The 17,723-nt window shown below is 42.4% G+C and overlaps 1 protein-coding gene across 1 annotated transcript in view; it reads left to right on the plus strand.

Moving 5' to 3' along the window:
• Positions 1–6,331: 6,331 nt before the first annotated feature.
• The window catches only part of LOC117442864 (mucin-2-like), a 41,784-nt gene continuing 30,392 nt past the window's right edge, over positions 6,332–17,723 (plus strand). The window contains exons 1-12 of the mRNA XM_071202748.1: positions 6,332–6,509; positions 6,663–6,722; positions 6,851–7,112; positions 7,829–7,943; positions 8,227–8,311; positions 8,391–8,497; positions 9,643–9,871; positions 12,933–13,058; positions 14,368–14,485; positions 14,899–15,037; positions 15,271–15,381; positions 15,656–15,725. Coding sequence (XP_071058849.1) covers positions 6,332–6,509; positions 6,663–6,722; positions 6,851–7,112; positions 7,829–7,943; positions 8,227–8,311; positions 8,391–8,497; positions 9,643–9,871; positions 12,933–13,058; positions 14,368–14,485; positions 14,899–15,037; positions 15,271–15,381; positions 15,656–15,725 — 1,600 coding nt within the window. The remainder of the gene's footprint in view (positions 6,510–6,662; positions 6,723–6,850; positions 7,113–7,828; positions 7,944–8,226; positions 8,312–8,390; positions 8,498–9,642; positions 9,872–12,932; positions 13,059–14,367; positions 14,486–14,898; positions 15,038–15,270; positions 15,382–15,655; positions 15,726–17,723) is intronic.

Raw genomic sequence — 17,723 nt, forward strand, 5'->3', positions numbered from 1 at the left:
ACAAATCATATAGTGGCAGTATTTGTGATATGGGCGAATATTTGGACGATTGTTTCCAAATACATTTTATTAAGTAGATTAATTGTAAAAGTGATCAGGGTGTTTTGTTAAATGTGTTGCAGTTGCACCAGCCAGTTACATGCAGACAAAGACGTGTGTGTGTGTGTGTGTGTGTGTGTGTGTGTGTGTGTGTGTGTGTGTGTGTGTGTGTGTGTGTGTGTGTGTGTGTGTGTGTGTGTGTGTGTGTGTGTGTGTGTGTGTGTGTGTGTGTGTGTGTGTGTGTGTGTGTGTGTGTGTGTGTGTGTGTGTGTGTGTGTGTGTGTGTGTGTGTGTGTGTGTGTGTGTGTGTGTGTGTGTGTGTGTGTGTGTGTGTGTGTGTGTGTGTGTGTGTGTGTGTGTGTGTGTGTGTGTGTGTGTGTACCAAGGATTGACTCACTCTGCCTGCCTGGCTCAGCTCAACCCGTCTGCCCCCACCTTAACTATTTGTTAATAAACTCACATGCAACAGCTCTCAGTCTTACTTTGTTCTGCATTTGAGTTCAACCGGTTATCAAGCTTAACAGTAACATATACTTGTTGCTGGAAGCTGATCTAATCTTATCTCATGGGCTAATGTTGATTAGATGTTCAAATAGCATGACTAAAAACAATTGCTGATTGGTGTCTGGGCCACACCCAGGTTTCTGGGTTGAGTAACTGTTAGGGTTTGCTATTGTTTAGGATTAGTGCTGGTGATAGGAAACAAAATGCAAAAGCAATAATCACTCAAGATCTGAACACTCCTTGAAAAGGGCTTGAGCTGTTATCGCCTTCACAATATGATAACATCACATTACATTGCATTTAGCTGACGCTTTTATCAAAACTTAAAGAAAACAGAATCATATAAGTACGTCAGGCTTCATAGAGCAAAACCATTTCAAGTGCTACTCAACTGGCTTTAGATAAGCCAGTCCTTTATTGGTATACAAGTGCTCTGTTAGTAATTATATCGCTCGAGGTGGAGTCGAAAGAGATGAGTTTTCAGTCTGGAAGGTGTGTAAGCTTTCTGCCGTCCTGATTTCAATGGGGAGCTCATTCCACCATTTTGGAGCCAGGATAACAAACCCACGTGTTTCTGCTGATGGGAACTTGGGTCCCCCTCGCAGCGAGGGTGCAGCGAGTCGTTTGGCTGATGCAGAGCGGAGTGCACGTGCTGGGGTGTACGGTTTAACCATGTCCGTATGTAGGAAGGGCCAGATCCATTCGCAGCATGGTACGCAAGTACCATCGTCTTGAAGTGGATTCTAGCAGTTACCGGAAGCCAGTGGAGGGAGCAGAGGAGTGGCGTGGTGTGGGAGAATTTAGGAAGGTTGAAGACCAGACGAGCCGCTGCATTCTGGATGAGCTGCAGAGGTCGGAGGGCACATGCAGGTAGACCAGCCAGGAGGGAGTTGCAGTAGTCTAGGCGTGAGATGACGAGAGCCTGGACCAGAACCTGCGTGGCTTTCTGGGTCAGCTGGGGACGCATCCTCCTGATGCTGTAGAGCGTGTATCTGCAGCAGCGGGTTGTAGCAGCGATGTTTGCAGTGAAGGACAGGTTGTTATCTAGGATCACGCCCAGAATCCTTGCAGTCTGAGTCGGGGAAACAACAGAGGTGCCGATGTTGATTGTTAGGTCAAGAGTGGGACAATCTTTTCCCGGAAGCAAAAGCAGTTCAGTTTTGTCAAGGTTGAGCTTGAGGTGATGAGCAGACATCCACTGAGAGATGTCAGCTAGACAAGCAGAGATGCGTGCGACGACCTGGGATAAAACAAAGCAACGTCTTTAAATATCTACAGCATTATGTTGTCTCAATCCAAAATTGGAATTTTGACTGAGTTTAGTTCTAATGTTAATTTTAAGTTTACTTCAGCCCATAAGTAATTCTTTAAAGTAACTCTACATTTGTCATGATGATGGATTAGTGCTCCACATTTGTTCCACTAATTTGTTTTACAATTAGGCCAAAGGTAAAGAGAGACATTGATGACCTTGTGTCCCTTTTTGTTAGTACATGGTTCCATTTTGTCTATGGCCTTGGACGGCTTCACTAAAAGTCACCCAGTTCAGCCCTGCTTAAGTCCGGCTGAGTGCAGTCACAGAGATGCTATGGCTGCTCTACATGCAATGACATTAATGGTCTGGTCCGAAAATGGACACCATGTCCTGCTCCCAGAGAGAACGACACTCCTCAAACTGCCGCTCCTCCTCCTCCAAAGACTCTGGAGGCACATGAAAATTACAGCCGTTGATACTGTCTCACATGGGTCTGCTCCCCCCCACTGAGCGATGAACTGAAAGCATGACATCTGCTTTAAACACTTGGAAGCATCCCTGTCACACCAGCACCAACCCTGGGTCAGTCAGATGAGACACACGGTTTCACTCAGGGCATTTGGTTCAGATACATGACTCTCGTTACCGCAGAGTGGGTTGGGTTTTGTAAGGCTATTCATACTGCTATGCAGAGGTTGCCTGTCTGTTGGCAAGCTGTTAAAAACCCCTACTATTGTTAAAATAGGCCTTTGTCTCTTAATGTCTAGTTCTAGATCCACATTATATAGACAATGTTTCCACCTAGTAAAACTAAAGGCTGCACGAAACTCAGGCTACAATACAACCATCCTGTTCTGCTCTAACGATTCAATTTATAGATTATCATTCTATCAAAACAATTAGCTTTTATTGTTTCCAATGATAACATCATCTTGACTGGAGGAATGCAAACCTGTTTTGATTCACTTTGACATTTCAGAAGAGAAAAGATATTGCTGATAAACTACTATTTTATCAAATGGTAAATGGTGAATTCATATACATAGAATCATTGAGAAGGGGTTATATCCACAGGGACAAGCTCACCTTTAACTTACAATGTATCTGCTATGGACTGATGAGTATATGATGCTTGCATGTTAAATGACTAACACAAACCTTCAAAATGATAATGTGCATGTGTCAGGAAGGCTCCCAACGTAATCTGAGGGGCCTATCCTATTGTTGTAATTAAATGATAATGTGCTAATCCATTACATTGAGTTGTCATCTCTCAGAAAACCTCCCTATCAGGTGTTAACCCAATAACCAGGTCAGCTCTCAAGGCCAAGGGTCAGAGAGAAAGGGTGCGGGGTGCAGAGAGCACCCCCATCCACCTGCAAGGAAGCACGAGGTCGTTCGAGATGAGAGGATGCTTCTCTTCACCTTTCTGACGAGAGGGGGTTCTTCTCTTCACCTTTCTGACGAGAGGGGGTTCTTCTCTTCACCTTTCTGACGAGAGGGGGTTCTTCTCTTCACCTTTCTGATGAGAGGGGTTCTTCTCTTCACCTTTCTGACGAGAGGGGGTTCTTCTCTTCACCTTTCTGACGAGAGGGGGTTCTTCTCTTCACCTTTCTGATGAGAGGGGATGCTTCTCCTCACCAACCCTGCAGGATGAGCGAGGGCTTCAGAGGCTTCTATAATACAAGGTTCCATGTTTCTTGGAGCAGTTTGATGTCTTCCTCTCCTTTCACAGGGGGGGGGGCACTTGGATGCATCAATAGGAATACTCAGTTGAACTGCTCTGTGGGGGGGGTCAACTACGATGCTCAATGAAGCTCAGCGCAAGTTCTTTCAGGAAGACTGGGTATACATTCAGTCCGCAGCTGCTTATAATGAGCTCATCATGGGCGTCCTCTTTAACATATTACAGTCACCTCATTTCCCAGCAGCCAATCACTGAGCTGCAGCCAAACTTTAAAATGGTTCTCCTCTCTCCTGCAGTCAGCTGTGATTTCAGGTTGTCATGCTGCCCCCCACCTCCTCCCCATCCACCTCCTCCCCATCCACCTCCTCTCGAGCCGCCTCCTCCCCGTCCACCTCCTCCCCATCCACCTCCTTTCATCATATCCAGTGCCAGGAGAGTTAATCCAAATACCTCATCCCACCTCCTCTTCATCCCATCTCCTCATCAAACCCAGATCTTCAGCATCATCTCCAGTGTCTAGACCCCGGGGGGGTTCCCTATATGCTCACGGCTGCATTTCCCCCTTTAGATATACCATTTCAGGATCGGGGTCTAATCGCCAAAGACTTAACATTTATCATATGACATGTGTCAATAAATGTTCTTTAAACTAAATGTAGTCTCTCCTGATTGAACTGAATGGACCACACAAAAGCAGAGCAATATGAAGGGGTTAAAATATGGCGCTCTGATGAAGAAGAGTTTGAGTCAATCAGCACCTCAGTGCTAATCTACAGTATCAGGAGGCCTTACACCGAGTCAGGAAGACTGACGGACATGTTCTTCCAGCTCTCGTACAAAGATGAACTTGTAATTGAATGACCAGAGCTTTACAGATGTTTTTATATTTCCAATTAGTTAAATAGTGGTGATTAATATATTTTGTCAGATCAGATTACACTTGTGCACTACACAAACTAAATTAATTAATATTTTCAGATTATAAGGTATTTAATAATAAGGTATTTCTACTATTATCACAGATAATGTTAATATCCTTAATCATCCAGAAATACGACACTCCTCTGGCATTATACATGCACGGAAAGACCTAACATGTTGTTTCAAGAACTGGATTAATTTCTGTTTTGGCCCAAAACAAATATGTATAATAATTCATATAATAATTATATAGCATATTGGATCCTCTAATTAGAAAAGTATAATTTAAAGAAATTGATATTCTATATTCCACATTAGATAAACACTGAAGAACCCTTTCAAAGTACCATCAGTAGATGTTCAGGTAAGTATGTTTTATACCGTTTGCCAAGACTTGATAAGTCGCTCGTAAAACACAGGAGGTATGGAAACTAAGAACACCATATGTGGTAAATTGTACAGCTAATATAACACAACACATTAGCTGTATTTCCTTTAACTGGTGGATTATGGATATATAGTTGCTGATCGACAGCTGGAACACAAACCACCAACTACAAAAACATATCCAGTCGTCATGACTCCGCACTCCGGGGGGATTCCCGGGATTCTAACAGTTTCTCATCAAGGCGGTGTCTCCTGTCCCCGGTACACACACACTGCCTGAGGAAGGCTATGTGTATTTTTTTTGTCATGAACCTTTTTCGGGCCATTTATTTATTTATTTTGGTGACGATCCGACCTCCATGCTGCTGCTCTGGTTCAAACAGCATCCACCAAACAATGTGATTTATCTCGACCTCCCCAAAATAACCAAAATCTGACACGGTGTGAGACGTCTTTTTTAGCTGTTCTGTCGTCATGTCCTGCTCTTCTTCATGCAGTCAGTCAGAATGAATGAATGGGCGTTTCTTTGACTATTTATGGGCAAATATGGGCGTTACGTGAAGCCCGCAAAATCTGCACCGCATTTCGAGTTGATTGGGATTTGTAAAGGAAGTGCCGTACGCACTTTCCTCGCCGGTACGCAATGTTTGGTGAATCGGAAAATGTCGGAACATTTCTGTACCTATTTTTTTTATTTCTACTACGTAAGCAACCTTCCCACGTGAATCCTATGCACGGCGTTATACATGAGGCCCAAGGTGTTTAGCTTCTGAATCAGAATCCCTTTATCTGTACATAGTATTTTAAATGTAATAGGTTAATGAGTAAGATTTGAATTTACTACATTGATAATTGATAAATACTGTACGTGATAAAGTTTGTTAGGATACAATTATTTGTGTTATTATGTATCTGTGATTTTCATGTATGTTCATTATTATGCTTTTGATAAAAGATGCTCCAAACAAAGAGAGATAATTGTTGTGATTGACTGTTTCAATCTGAAATGTCTCGCTGATGAAGAATTTTGATTATTATACTCCAAACTAGTTAAAACCTGGAGCTGCAGAACTGTTCTTCAGAATTGATTTGGCATCTCTTCCGTGTGGTCAACTCGAGGCCCGTGATATGTCTTGTGAATTCTCCGGCCGAAGCTCCAAATAAACCATCAGTGTTCGCCATCAAAGCTCCAGCTCTCCACTGTGTCTCTTCGAGTCCTGAGTCTCAATTTCTTCAGAAGTTTCCCCCACACAATCATTAGCCTTTTTAATTAAGTTGTGAAGTGAAAAGTGTGAGAGGGTGACTTTTACTTCTCTGGATTCAGTTCAAGATCCCATCAGAAGCACCGAAAGCACCCACACTATGTGAGTCCGGCCGTCAGAGTGGCCATTATTCCATATAAGAACATGCTGTGGACATTGGTGCTGTGAGGTGAATAGCTGTTTGCATGCTCTGTAACCTCACCCTTCATATTAGTTGTTTGAAAGGGTGTGTACCAGGGACAATGGAAATCAATGGGACAGGTAAGATTAGCAATCATGAATCACCATGTCAAACTATGGGATTGCCACTCCCTCCCCTGCATCAGTGAAACCTTGCCCCCTGCTATAAAGCGCTGGAACGCTCTCTCATCTTCCTCAGAGTTCCCAAATAAGCAAATGGCTATGGCTAAAGAGTGGCTGCTATGGCTGTCGGTTGTAGCTGCCTGGTACAGCGGTAAATATATTATATTCCATTAGGAAGCATGACAATATAACAAAGGACTATTAACAGTTCAAATGTTTACCTGTGGGATGCAATCTTGTTTTAAATGTAGATTGAGATTTGTGATGGATTACTTGACAAAATAAAACGTACTTCTTTCAACAGATGCAACGTCTGCTGTGGACCCGTTCTCCTCCAGGTCCCAGATTCCTGAGAGAATAACAGGTGAGCTTTTTGGTTGTTGTAACTGTAAACAGCTTCCTTATGGAGGCAACATGTGAGAATCATGCATGGACCTAATGACACGTTTACACATCGGCCATGTGTGGCTTAATGTCCTGATCTCTCTGAAGGTGTAAGTCCCATCCACAATGGCCATGTTTGCAGTACGTGGGGCAAATTCCACTACAAGACCTTTGATGGAGATGTGTTCCAGTTGCACTCCACCTGCAACTACGTCCTGACCTCTTCGTGCAGCAGCTATTACAAGGACTTCAACATCCAGATAAGAAGGGGGGAAGATGGCGACCACCACACCATCAAACACATCATCATGAAGCTGGAGGGCTCAGTGGTGGAGCTCTCCGTGGGCTCAGTGGTCATCAATGGCGAATCGTAAGTTAACCTTCAAAGACCTTTCTGCTCTGCCTGCAGAACACAGTGCTGCCGACACGATGGTGCATTCAAATAGAAATCTCATAACTTTATTAGAAATACACTTGGACTGTAGTTGTGACTTCATAAACAGTAACATGGTTTCCATGGCAAATGTAGTATGTTACTATTTAAGTCTATGAGTGGGGAGGCTGTGGCTCAGTGGATAGTGTGCTGGACACCAAATCAGGGGATAGCAAGTTCGAGTCCCACTGCAGTCAGCATGTCGTTGTGTCGCTGGGCACGGTATTGAATATGTAAGTAATGTAATGTATTCCTATTAAAACTGTTGAATGAAGTGGTTAATGAGGTGAATTGAGTTGGGAAAAATGTGGTTCAATGTTTTATGATTTTGATCTGCAAAAAATCCCTGACAGAATGTCGGCAACTGTGAATCGATTTGGCTTGCTTACCAGAGGGTCGCTGGTCAAGAGTCCAAATGGACTGAGTAAGGGGACTGCCAAAGTGCCCTTGAGCAAAGCACCAGAACCCCACACTGCTCCCTGTATAGTAGCTGCCCACTGCTCCCAGGACTAGGACTGGTGTTGTGTACTTATGTAGGACGAGTAAATAAGAATATGATTAAAATCCTCTATTTCCATTTTCCTTTGTTGGATACGATTGGAAATCTCCCTTTGGCTCTAACCAGCATGACATTATGACTTTTCTTTTTGCAGAGTCATCTTACCATATAGTCAAGCAGGTGTACTCGTCGAGAGAAGTCCCACCTACATCAAAATCAAAGCAAAACTGGGATTATTTGCCATCTGGAATGAGGAAGACTCTTTTCTGGTAGGATTGTGTTGGCAGAGAAACATCTTTTATCGCCATTATTGTTTAATCACTTTTAAAGCTTTTAATCAAAGTGCGGCACGATGAGACTGCGCACTAAACAAATGATGTTTATAAGTTGTAATGGAATGCAACATTTCCATTTGTCAAGTAGAACCGCCATATTAATATTATTTAAAGCATAAGTACTTTGATTTCTAAAAGTCGTGTTGATTATCAGAATTAGCATTGTATCATCTGCAGGTTCCCGCTGTCCCTTAATGCGATGGTTTTGTTCTCACAGGTGGAAATAGACCCAAAGTACAAGAACCAAACGTGTGGTCTTTGTGGAGACTTTAATGGAGTCTACAATGAGTTCTTCAGCCATGGTACACTTTAAGCCACATACACAACTCCATCAGTGTAGGTTTGGCCAGAAAACTAAGATGTTTCTTTGATGTAACCCAGGTGTGAAAATATCCCCGGTGGATTTTGCTAACTTCTGGAAAATGAATGGTCCAACTGAAAGCTGCTCCGACTACACACTGGAATCAGCACAAAGCTGCAACAACATGGTGAGCTCCACCCACTCTATGGAAACCAACACATATTGTTTTACGCACTGGGAAACTGGTTAATTTGAGAATGAAAGGACTAATACCTATTTTTATTATTATTTTGTAATACTTATTATTATTCTTCTTCTTCTTCTTCTTCTTCTTCTTCTTCTTCTTCTTCTTCTTCTTCTTCTTCTTCTTCTTATTATTATTATTATTATTATTATTATTATTATTATTATTCTTTGTATTCTTCTTCTTATTATTATTGCAGCCTTATATCTACCCTACAAATCTGGTATCAAAGTTAATTCTGCACCAAAGCAAATAAGTATACTTCCTAAACAAATCTTCACAATACAATACCTTAGGCGCTTTAACACCGGAGTACTTTTCCCAGGAATAGTTCTGAAAGTTCTTGGGATTTTGCTTTCACACCAAAAAGATCTGGAACTAGAACCTAGCAAACCTTTTCTCCCCAGGAAAGTCCCTGCTAGAGAGCAGGGACTTTCCTGGGGAGAAAACGGTTCGTGGGTGTGTCGGCCACACTAACAATTTCTGAGTGGCCGGGCGAATTGCAAACCACACCCCGTAAAATTCCTAAAAGTTTTGTGAAGCTGCCATTTTATTTGCTCGCATTAGCATTATTAGCATTATTAGCATTAGCATTATTAGCATTAGCATTAGCCCAGCGCACTAATTTATGGCAACAAAAAATAAAACATGGGAGCGGTGGAGTGGTGAGGAGATGTCTGCGCTTCTGCCACCCGAAGTCCTGGAGTCCGGGGGACTTCGGGTGGCAGTATACGCCGTGAAGTATCAAAGCAAAAAAAGAAGAAGTGACGTCAGTGGCATCATTTGTGTAATCCTCCCTCAGGGACTTATTCTGGTGTGAACGCGATCTACTAGGACAGTTCCAGGGACTAAAAGTTTGGGGGAACTAAGTACAGGGAACTAAGTACCGGGAACTAAGTACTGGGTTTGTGTGTGTGGGTGTGTGTGTGTGTGTGTGTGTGTGTGTGTGTGTGTGTGTGTGTGTGTGTGTGTGTGTGTGTGTGTGTGTGTGTGTGTGTGTGTGTGTGTGTGTGTGTGTGTGTGTGTGTGTGTGTGTGTGTGTGTGTGTGTGTGTGTGTGTGTGTGTGTGTGTGTGTGTGTGTCTGCAGAGACCTCTGTGTGAGCAGATCCTCACTGGCCCGGCGTTCAGCAGCTGTCACAGTGGGCTGGATGTGGCCTCCTTTACCTCTGCCTGTGTAGCTGACCTCTGCCACTGTGGTGCTGGCGGCAGTGAACAGCTGGACCCCGCCTGTCTGTGCAACACTGTGTCCGAGTTCTCCAGGCAGTGCAGCCATGCTGGTGGACAACCCCGAAACTGGAGAACCAAAGAGCTCTGCTGTGAGTTCATTCAATACACACTGCTAATGGACAATTCCATGTGAAGGAGGTTTATTTCAGTTTTCAATTAAGGGTTTTAAAAACCAGATACACTACAGCGCATATGTTCAGCATCATGCAACTGTTTCATTTATTCAATGTTTATGTAGAACTAGAAAATCCAGAGACATTTTGACAGTGTGACTGAAACTCTGCATGCGCGTCCCGATGCTAACATTACCCCCGCTGAGTAAGTCTTAATAGCATTAGTTGTATTTTTAAGGTACAACAAAGAATAGGCTACCCATTAATTTTAGCTCACTTTTAGCTGGTGTTAATTTCGTTGACTAAAACTATGACGAAATATGTTCGTCAAAGACCTTTTTTTCCATGACGAAAACGAGACGATGACGAGTTTACGGCAGTAAACAATAACTGTAACGAAATCATCATGCAATATCGTTGACGAAAAGTGACGAGACGAAAATGTAGTTTACTAAATAAAAACTATGACAAAATCTCTCTTTACTTTCGTTGACGAAAAATGAGGAGACGAAATATTATCAAAGATAACGTTACATCTCTGATAGTCAGTTTTTCTCCCAGCAGTTCCATTTCCGGTGCTGCGGCAGGGCAGCAGCTGTGAGTCTGTGCTGCGCGCGGCGGTACATTTGAATTACACTGGGCAGCGGCACAATATGAACTGTCAGGAAGACTCGGGTCTACCTCATGGTCTAACTCGTGGTCTAACTCATGGTCTAACTCGTGGTCTAACTAACCTTATTTAACAGAAAATAAAATGGCAACAACAGGGCTTGGGAGCAGTGGTCGCACTCGCGTTAACCGAATACCCCCCCGTCAGCGCGAGTGAGTGATACAATGTGCACTCGACGGGTAATAATGGATTATGACGAAAATGTTACGATCCTGTCCGTCAAAAACAACGAAAAAGTCTAAAGCCACCACTGCTTGGGAGAAAGCAACGATGTGATATTTGGGCCCATTTTCGTTACAATGAGGCGGAGAAAAAAAGCGAATGCATTGTTTCATCAGAAGGGAAGCAATGTGGCCAAAAGACAGCTGGTACAACCACCACAAACCAGATGCAAAGCTGCTTTCTTAATCATTCAACCTACTTTTCATCAAATAAGGACAAGATATAATCTTATTGTGAAATACGTTTGACTAAAATGACAAATTATTGGTTTTGGCTAGACTAGTTTGACTGAAATGTTCTATATAATCTGATGACTAAAAACAGTTTTCATTGACAAAAAGTAGACAAAAATAATTAGTTTTCTTTGACTAAAATAAGACTAAAATGCTCAGCCTTTAGTCGACTAAAACTTGACTAAATAAAAACAGGATGAAGGTGACTAAATATGACTAAAACTAAAAAGAAAATTTAACACAGGACTAAGACTAAAACTAAATTTAAAAATACTTTAACGACTACTTTAACTGTTTATCTATTACATTTCTTGATTATTGTAGGCCTACCACATTCCTGCATCGTTTCTGAACATAGATTACCACTGGATTTAGTTAACGACCGACAGGTGTGTTCAAAGAACAAAGCGTTTCCACGGCAATGCCCTGCCAGTGAACGAGAGACAGCCTGTCAGACAATGTATTGACAATATTGTGCTGCATTATTGCTTCTAAGTAAAAAACTGTAACTCCAATCAGCTAACTATCCTACCCAGATGAACACCTGATGGCTCTCGTGTTTGCTATGTGATATATATGTGTCTGTTTGATTAAATGAGGATCGGTGCAGCCGTGACAAATGTCCCTACATTATGATCACCAAATGATGTATGAAGAGTGAAAATTGTGGCCAGCCGAGCAATAGTTAGAAAAAGGATTTATCATTAATTAAAAAATAAGTGAAAATACGTCTGAACAACAAAACCGACCACATACAACTTTCTTCCTTTTATATAATTATTTTATTCTTATTTATGTTCATTTTCATTCAGGCTGACAATTTTGACGCGTTGGATTTGACAGGCTACTGTAACAAGTTATTGTAATTCTTCCTGAAAAAATGAAGCATTGTCAGTGTTCAAAAAAGAAATAAATGTAGACGTTTATAACTAAATGAATAATTAAAAGGCATTCTGCGGGTAGAACAGGTCAGCTCAGCAGCACACAGAATAACTACAGAGAGCAGGGGTTATTCATGTGCAGGTGTGTGTGGAACAGGAACACACTGCTGCTGCTGAGATAACTGTTGGCCTTTTATTAGTAGCAGATCAGCGAACATGTCTGCAAACCCAAACTCCATCATAACTCTCTGCAGCGACTGGCAGCCGGCCCAGCAGCGATCAGAAAGCTCCCTTGCTTCCTCTCTCTTCACGTGGTTTTGCGAAGTAAAGACGCAAGTGAGGGAAACATGGAATCAAATTAAGAGAAATTAGATGGACCTACGGACGGTCTTGTTTTTTTGAAGTCTTTTTAAATGACTTGATCACTTGATGACACGTTCCTCTCGTGTTGGTTTCAAGGACTCTGACAGTGGCCAGGTAAAACTGTTTGTTGCCCGGTGTGTTTTATTGCTGTTTAGATTTCAAAAATCTAAATGTCGAGTTTATTTTGTATTTTTTGCGTGTGTTTATGAATTACCTCGAGGGCCAGATCAAATGGTCTGTGGCCCGTATACAGTCCGGAGGCCAGAGGTTCCCCACCCCTGCTTTAGACCCTTCAACTACAGCACTGATGACTCTACTGTTTCTCTAACCAAAATCAAGCAAGAAAAGGTCTCCATCTGCCGGGCCTGTGAATATGTCAGGACTAAAATGATGGGCGTTAATTGAAGCTGTCAGACTCAAAACACAGTATTTATTGACTTTGATTTCATGTTCAGGTACAAAGGCAAGTCCCTAAGCAATCATTCACCATATATTCAGGTTAGATAGCAGAAGCTGGTTCCTAGAACCTGATGCCATTCATTCAACCCCACCCCTTATCAAAGCTGAAAGAGGACACATGTTGGCGTGCGATTGAGGGTCTGGATCCAGGCTACAGAAGTGAAGTTATGAAAAGTGAATGTTAGTAAAAAATAAAATGTATTTTACAGGGAAGTCATGTCCGGACAAAATGGAGTACAAGGAGTGTGGTAGTCCCTGTGCTGATACCTGCTCCAACCCGGAGGCCAGCCACACCTGCGACAACCACTGTCTCGATGGATGCTTCTGCCCTGCAGGTACAGTTCACACATTTCACATTTGTATTCGCACCGGAAAGCCGCTCCGGCACTTCAAATATTGCAGTAGCCTACCCATAAGGAGCCGTACACATGCCACCGTTTGTTGCGTGGCTGTGTTTTGAGTTGAAAGCCCAGTGGCATCTGTTCATCTGTCATACTAATCATTCAATAAAGCCATCTAAAAGAATAGGATACAGTATTCAAATTACTTCTGGGTCTCTGTGTGTCATTCAAGCTCAGCTGTGTGTGTGTGTGTGTGTGTGTGGCACAAGCGCATTTTGTGTGAGCGAGCGAGAGAGAGAGAGCACACAGGTGCCGGGGATTGTTGTTAGCATCTGGTTAGCTAGCTATGCTAACGTACGTAAGGAGTTGTTTCTACAACAAGGTGGACGAGAGTCCTCTCCTGTCAGACTGAGAGGATCTCATACCTACAGCTCAGTGAGGTAAAGCACTCTCTGAGGGTTTAGATAGTTCACTTTAGTCTCTCAGTGGGTCTCAAACGGTTTGGTCACCATTTATGATGTAAACAAGTGTTTCCAAGGCACACCTTTTTATATGATCATTATAATTATAAAAAATAAGAGAATAAATGAAAAACAGGTATGAAATCATTCCAACTCATACTATAGGACAGTAAAACAAAAATACAGTTTAAAAGTGGAGTGATTAGTAAGATATGCATAAAGAAAAGTACTTCTGTACAGTACTGTTTTACATAGGTGTTATTGAGAGATGTATCCATAGATTTAGTCCCTAATCTTTCTCTCAAAGTGCAAGAGTTGATGCATTAACTTCAACATTAAAAATAATCTTCCCGGGGGAACATGCCCCCGGACCTCCCTAGAGGATGTTAGGTCCACCACCCACTAAAAAAGGGTCACATGGATAGCGTTCTAAATACATTTGCACACTTTTGATATAGTAACCCCTGTCCATATGTTTCTGTTTTGGTGGTCGTGCCACAACCGTGCGCGTGCATGCATGTGCGAGTCATAGGTGCGCTACTGCACTGATTCCAAAACCAACTTGGTTGAAGATTTTTGGATGAGTACAATCTGATGCATAAATATAATCTAGGGATACCCTTTCAATTCCTATGGCGTTCATATTTCACCGGTTGAATAAACCAATCAAAATTCAATGAAAGTGGTGATCAGCAATGTTATGTGTTCAGACTGTGGAGGATATCATCAGTCCTTGAAGAAATTGTAAAACACAATATTTATGATTCGTGAAAGTAGTGAATTGGTCAGATGTAACCCGAAAGCCACAGGAGGGTTAATGCAGTGGTTCTCCGGTCCTGCAGGCACGGTGCTGGATGATCTGAATAGACGCGGCTGTGTCCCGCTGAAGGAGTGCTCATGCAGCTACAACAGCCAGACGTACAGATCTGGGGAGTCCTACTCCAGCAACTGCAAAAAATGGTATGGCATCCAGTATTTCAGTGTTGTTAAAGGAACACGACACACACATGGAACATGTGTTGTGAGCGAAAATGTGCTATGTTTATTATTGAGATGAAGCAACTTATTTTCAAGGAAAACATTTCAACAAAAATACATCAATATATAATAAATAAATACAAATATTGATACTCAATCAAACTACGACAACAAATAAACAAGAACACACACAAGGGCTATTTTACAACTGCTTTCATAACAAAAGTAATGACAAAATAAAAGCTATATATGTGTGTGTGTGTGTGTGTGTGTGTGTGTGTGTGTGTGTGTGTGTGTGTGTGTGTGTGTGTGTGTGTGTGTGTGTGTGTGTGTGTGTGTGTGTGTGTGTGTGTGTGTGTGTGTGTGTGTGTGTGTGTGTGTGTGTGTGCTGACAGTGTGTGTGAGAGTGGACAGTGGAGTTGTACAGAGGAGAACTGCCCAGGAACCTGCTCTCTGGAGGGGGGGGCTCACATCAACACCTTTGATGGCAAAGCCTACACCTTTCATGGGGACTGTTCCTACGTCCTGGCTAAGGTAGTACACACACACACACACATCCCCTTCCGTGCTGTTATACCAAACACACACCCATGCCATGGTAACACTTGCACAGCAGCGCTACCCAAGCCTGAAGCAACTGACGGTACTATTAAGGTTCTGATTAGTGTTGCTCTTCTGCTGGGGTTCTACACACTGCTCGGTGCAGCCATGTTGTTTCACTGCAGCCATGTGAGAGATGTGTGAGAGTGTGGTCTGTCTGTGTTTAGGACTGCAGTGGAGCCCAGTTCGTGGTGCAGGCGCAGCTGCTGCAGTGTGGAGTGACCGAGAGTGAAACCTGCCTTAAGTCTGTGACCTTGGGTTTGTCTGGAGGGGCTAACGTGAGTCTACTAAACACACACACACACACACACACACACACACACACACACACACACACACACACACACACACACACACACACAATTTGTCACCATTTTCGAAAACCTAATCGTTTATCACCAGCCTCCCGTTGCTTCCTATATGTATTTGAGTATAAAATTACAATAATATGAAAGTATTGTTGCAAGGTAAGGGAGTACACACAAGATGTATTGCTTTTATCATGACCACACGCCACAGAGATGATAACAGCAGGTCTCTTTTCATATGAAGGTGATCACCATCCATCCCAGTGGCAAGGTGTTTGTGAATGGCATCTACGCTCAGCTACCCTTCTCTGCTGGTGAGACACTTTCCATATCTAATCCTATCCTTACGTTTCTTCCACAGTAGCACCGTAACTTACATGATCTGCGTTTGTCAGTCACGATCAGTTGTTTTTCCTGAACGTCTGAATGGAGAGACTGCAAGGACAGCGTCATCTCCTTAAACGGTGGACCGGTGAATCCTAAGCTAAAGGAGATAACAAAGGAAGCACAGAATCTTCTTTCCTTAACATTAAAGAATTCAAATAGCTCCTCTTATGGCAGGAAGTTAGCACTTCTTGGACATTTCATCTGTTAGGATGTTAGGAACCTTCCCGACCGCACTGACAGTAAAGCTGTGGCTTTCAAATTAATAAGAAAAGCGGTTAATGCGCGATACAATAATTGTTGGCGTTAATTCATTAACGTGTTAACGCTATAATAATGCATTAACTTGCCCAGTCCTAATATATATATATATGTATTACATGGCTTAGTTCAGGGGTGTCAAACTCAAGGCCCGGGGGCCAAATCCGGCCCGCGACTTCATTTCATGCGGCCCCTCAAGAGATTGCAAAGAATATAATGTTTATTATACGGTTACATGCCGATTTACAGAAGCACGTTGCCTATAAACTACATATCCCACAATGCATCTGAAAGTTGACTTTTTTCTCAGAATTTGACTTTTTTTTCTCAGAACAAGTTTTTTTGCTTAGAATTTGACTTATTTTCTTCAAAATGTGAATTTTTTCTTAGAATTTGTCTTTTTCTCAGAATTAGATTTTTTTTAAATCATTTTGTGACATTCTCAGTGAAGAGACTTGCAATGATTTGCCCTAGACTTCTGCTTTCAGACGTAGTTAATTATGAAGTTATTACCCTATCCGATAATAGTCCAATGCAGAGGCAATCATGTAATATAATACATTATTTTATATATATTAAATATTTATATATGTATTTTGATATATAGTCTTAAAGTTACAACCGGCCCTTTGAGTGCAACCATAATGCTGATGTGGCCCGCAAAGAAATTGAGTTTGACAACCCTGGCTTAGTTGAATACTCGATTCTGATTGGTCAATTCAGAACACGTGACACGTTGTTAATCCAGAACAGACAGACCGCTGTCAAGGATTTATTGACCGTTGTTAAGGACGCTCACATCTGCACAAAGAAGTTTGGTCGATTTAACTGTATACAGTTTGGCTGAAACCGACAAGACAAGAGGGACAAACAGCGGAGAAGTAACGGGGCAGAAACCCTCCTTTTTACGCAACGGTCCAGACATAGGCATCAGACGGCAAAGCATGTCAGGACCTCGACACAAACCGATGAACCCAAACGCACGACCCAGAGACAAAGTCTTGAATGTAAAAAAAGGTATATTTATTTTCACAGAGCAGGTAATCCCTCTTAACAGAGAAGGTGCTGGAAATACCAAAAGGCGCTCACAAGGAGGAACAAACTAGCATAACAAAAAGAGGACTTAATAAAAACTTAAGCCAACAAAAAATAAACAAAATACCAAAACCTGACATGAGAGAAAGCGATCCTTTCAGAGCCGAGGCTTGGCACGACCATTCGGGGAAACACACAAGACGAACTGACACAGGACAGGGGAGAGACAGGACTGTTTAAACATGAGGTGAGTGGGGACAGGTGGAGACAATCAGGGGCGGGGTAGACGCTGATGATGGCGGGAAAACACACAGGGAGAGGAAGAAAACAGGGCCTGAAATCAAAGACAAGAGGTAAGTACAACATATAACAGGAAATGACGGACAAAATACATAAACATAACTAACACATTTGACGAGACACAACAAAACATATTCAGTGTGCAGTTCCTTTGGCATTAGGGCAGGATATCTAGATACCTTCCAAAGTTTGACTTAATGAATTGTGCTACTTTTAAAGCAAGCGGCGATGTTTTCAAATCTGTAATCAAAAAGCTCCTCGAAAACGCTATCGAAGCAGTTCCTGCCGTTGCTACGTAGTTCAAACGGTAACAACGGACTATTTTTCTTAGC

The sequence above is a fragment of the Pseudochaenichthys georgianus genome, chromosome 3 (genome assembly GCF_902827115.2).
Source record: "Pseudochaenichthys georgianus chromosome 3, fPseGeo1.2, whole genome shotgun sequence".
NCBI lineage: Eukaryota > Metazoa > Chordata > Actinopteri > Perciformes > Channichthyidae > Pseudochaenichthys > Pseudochaenichthys georgianus.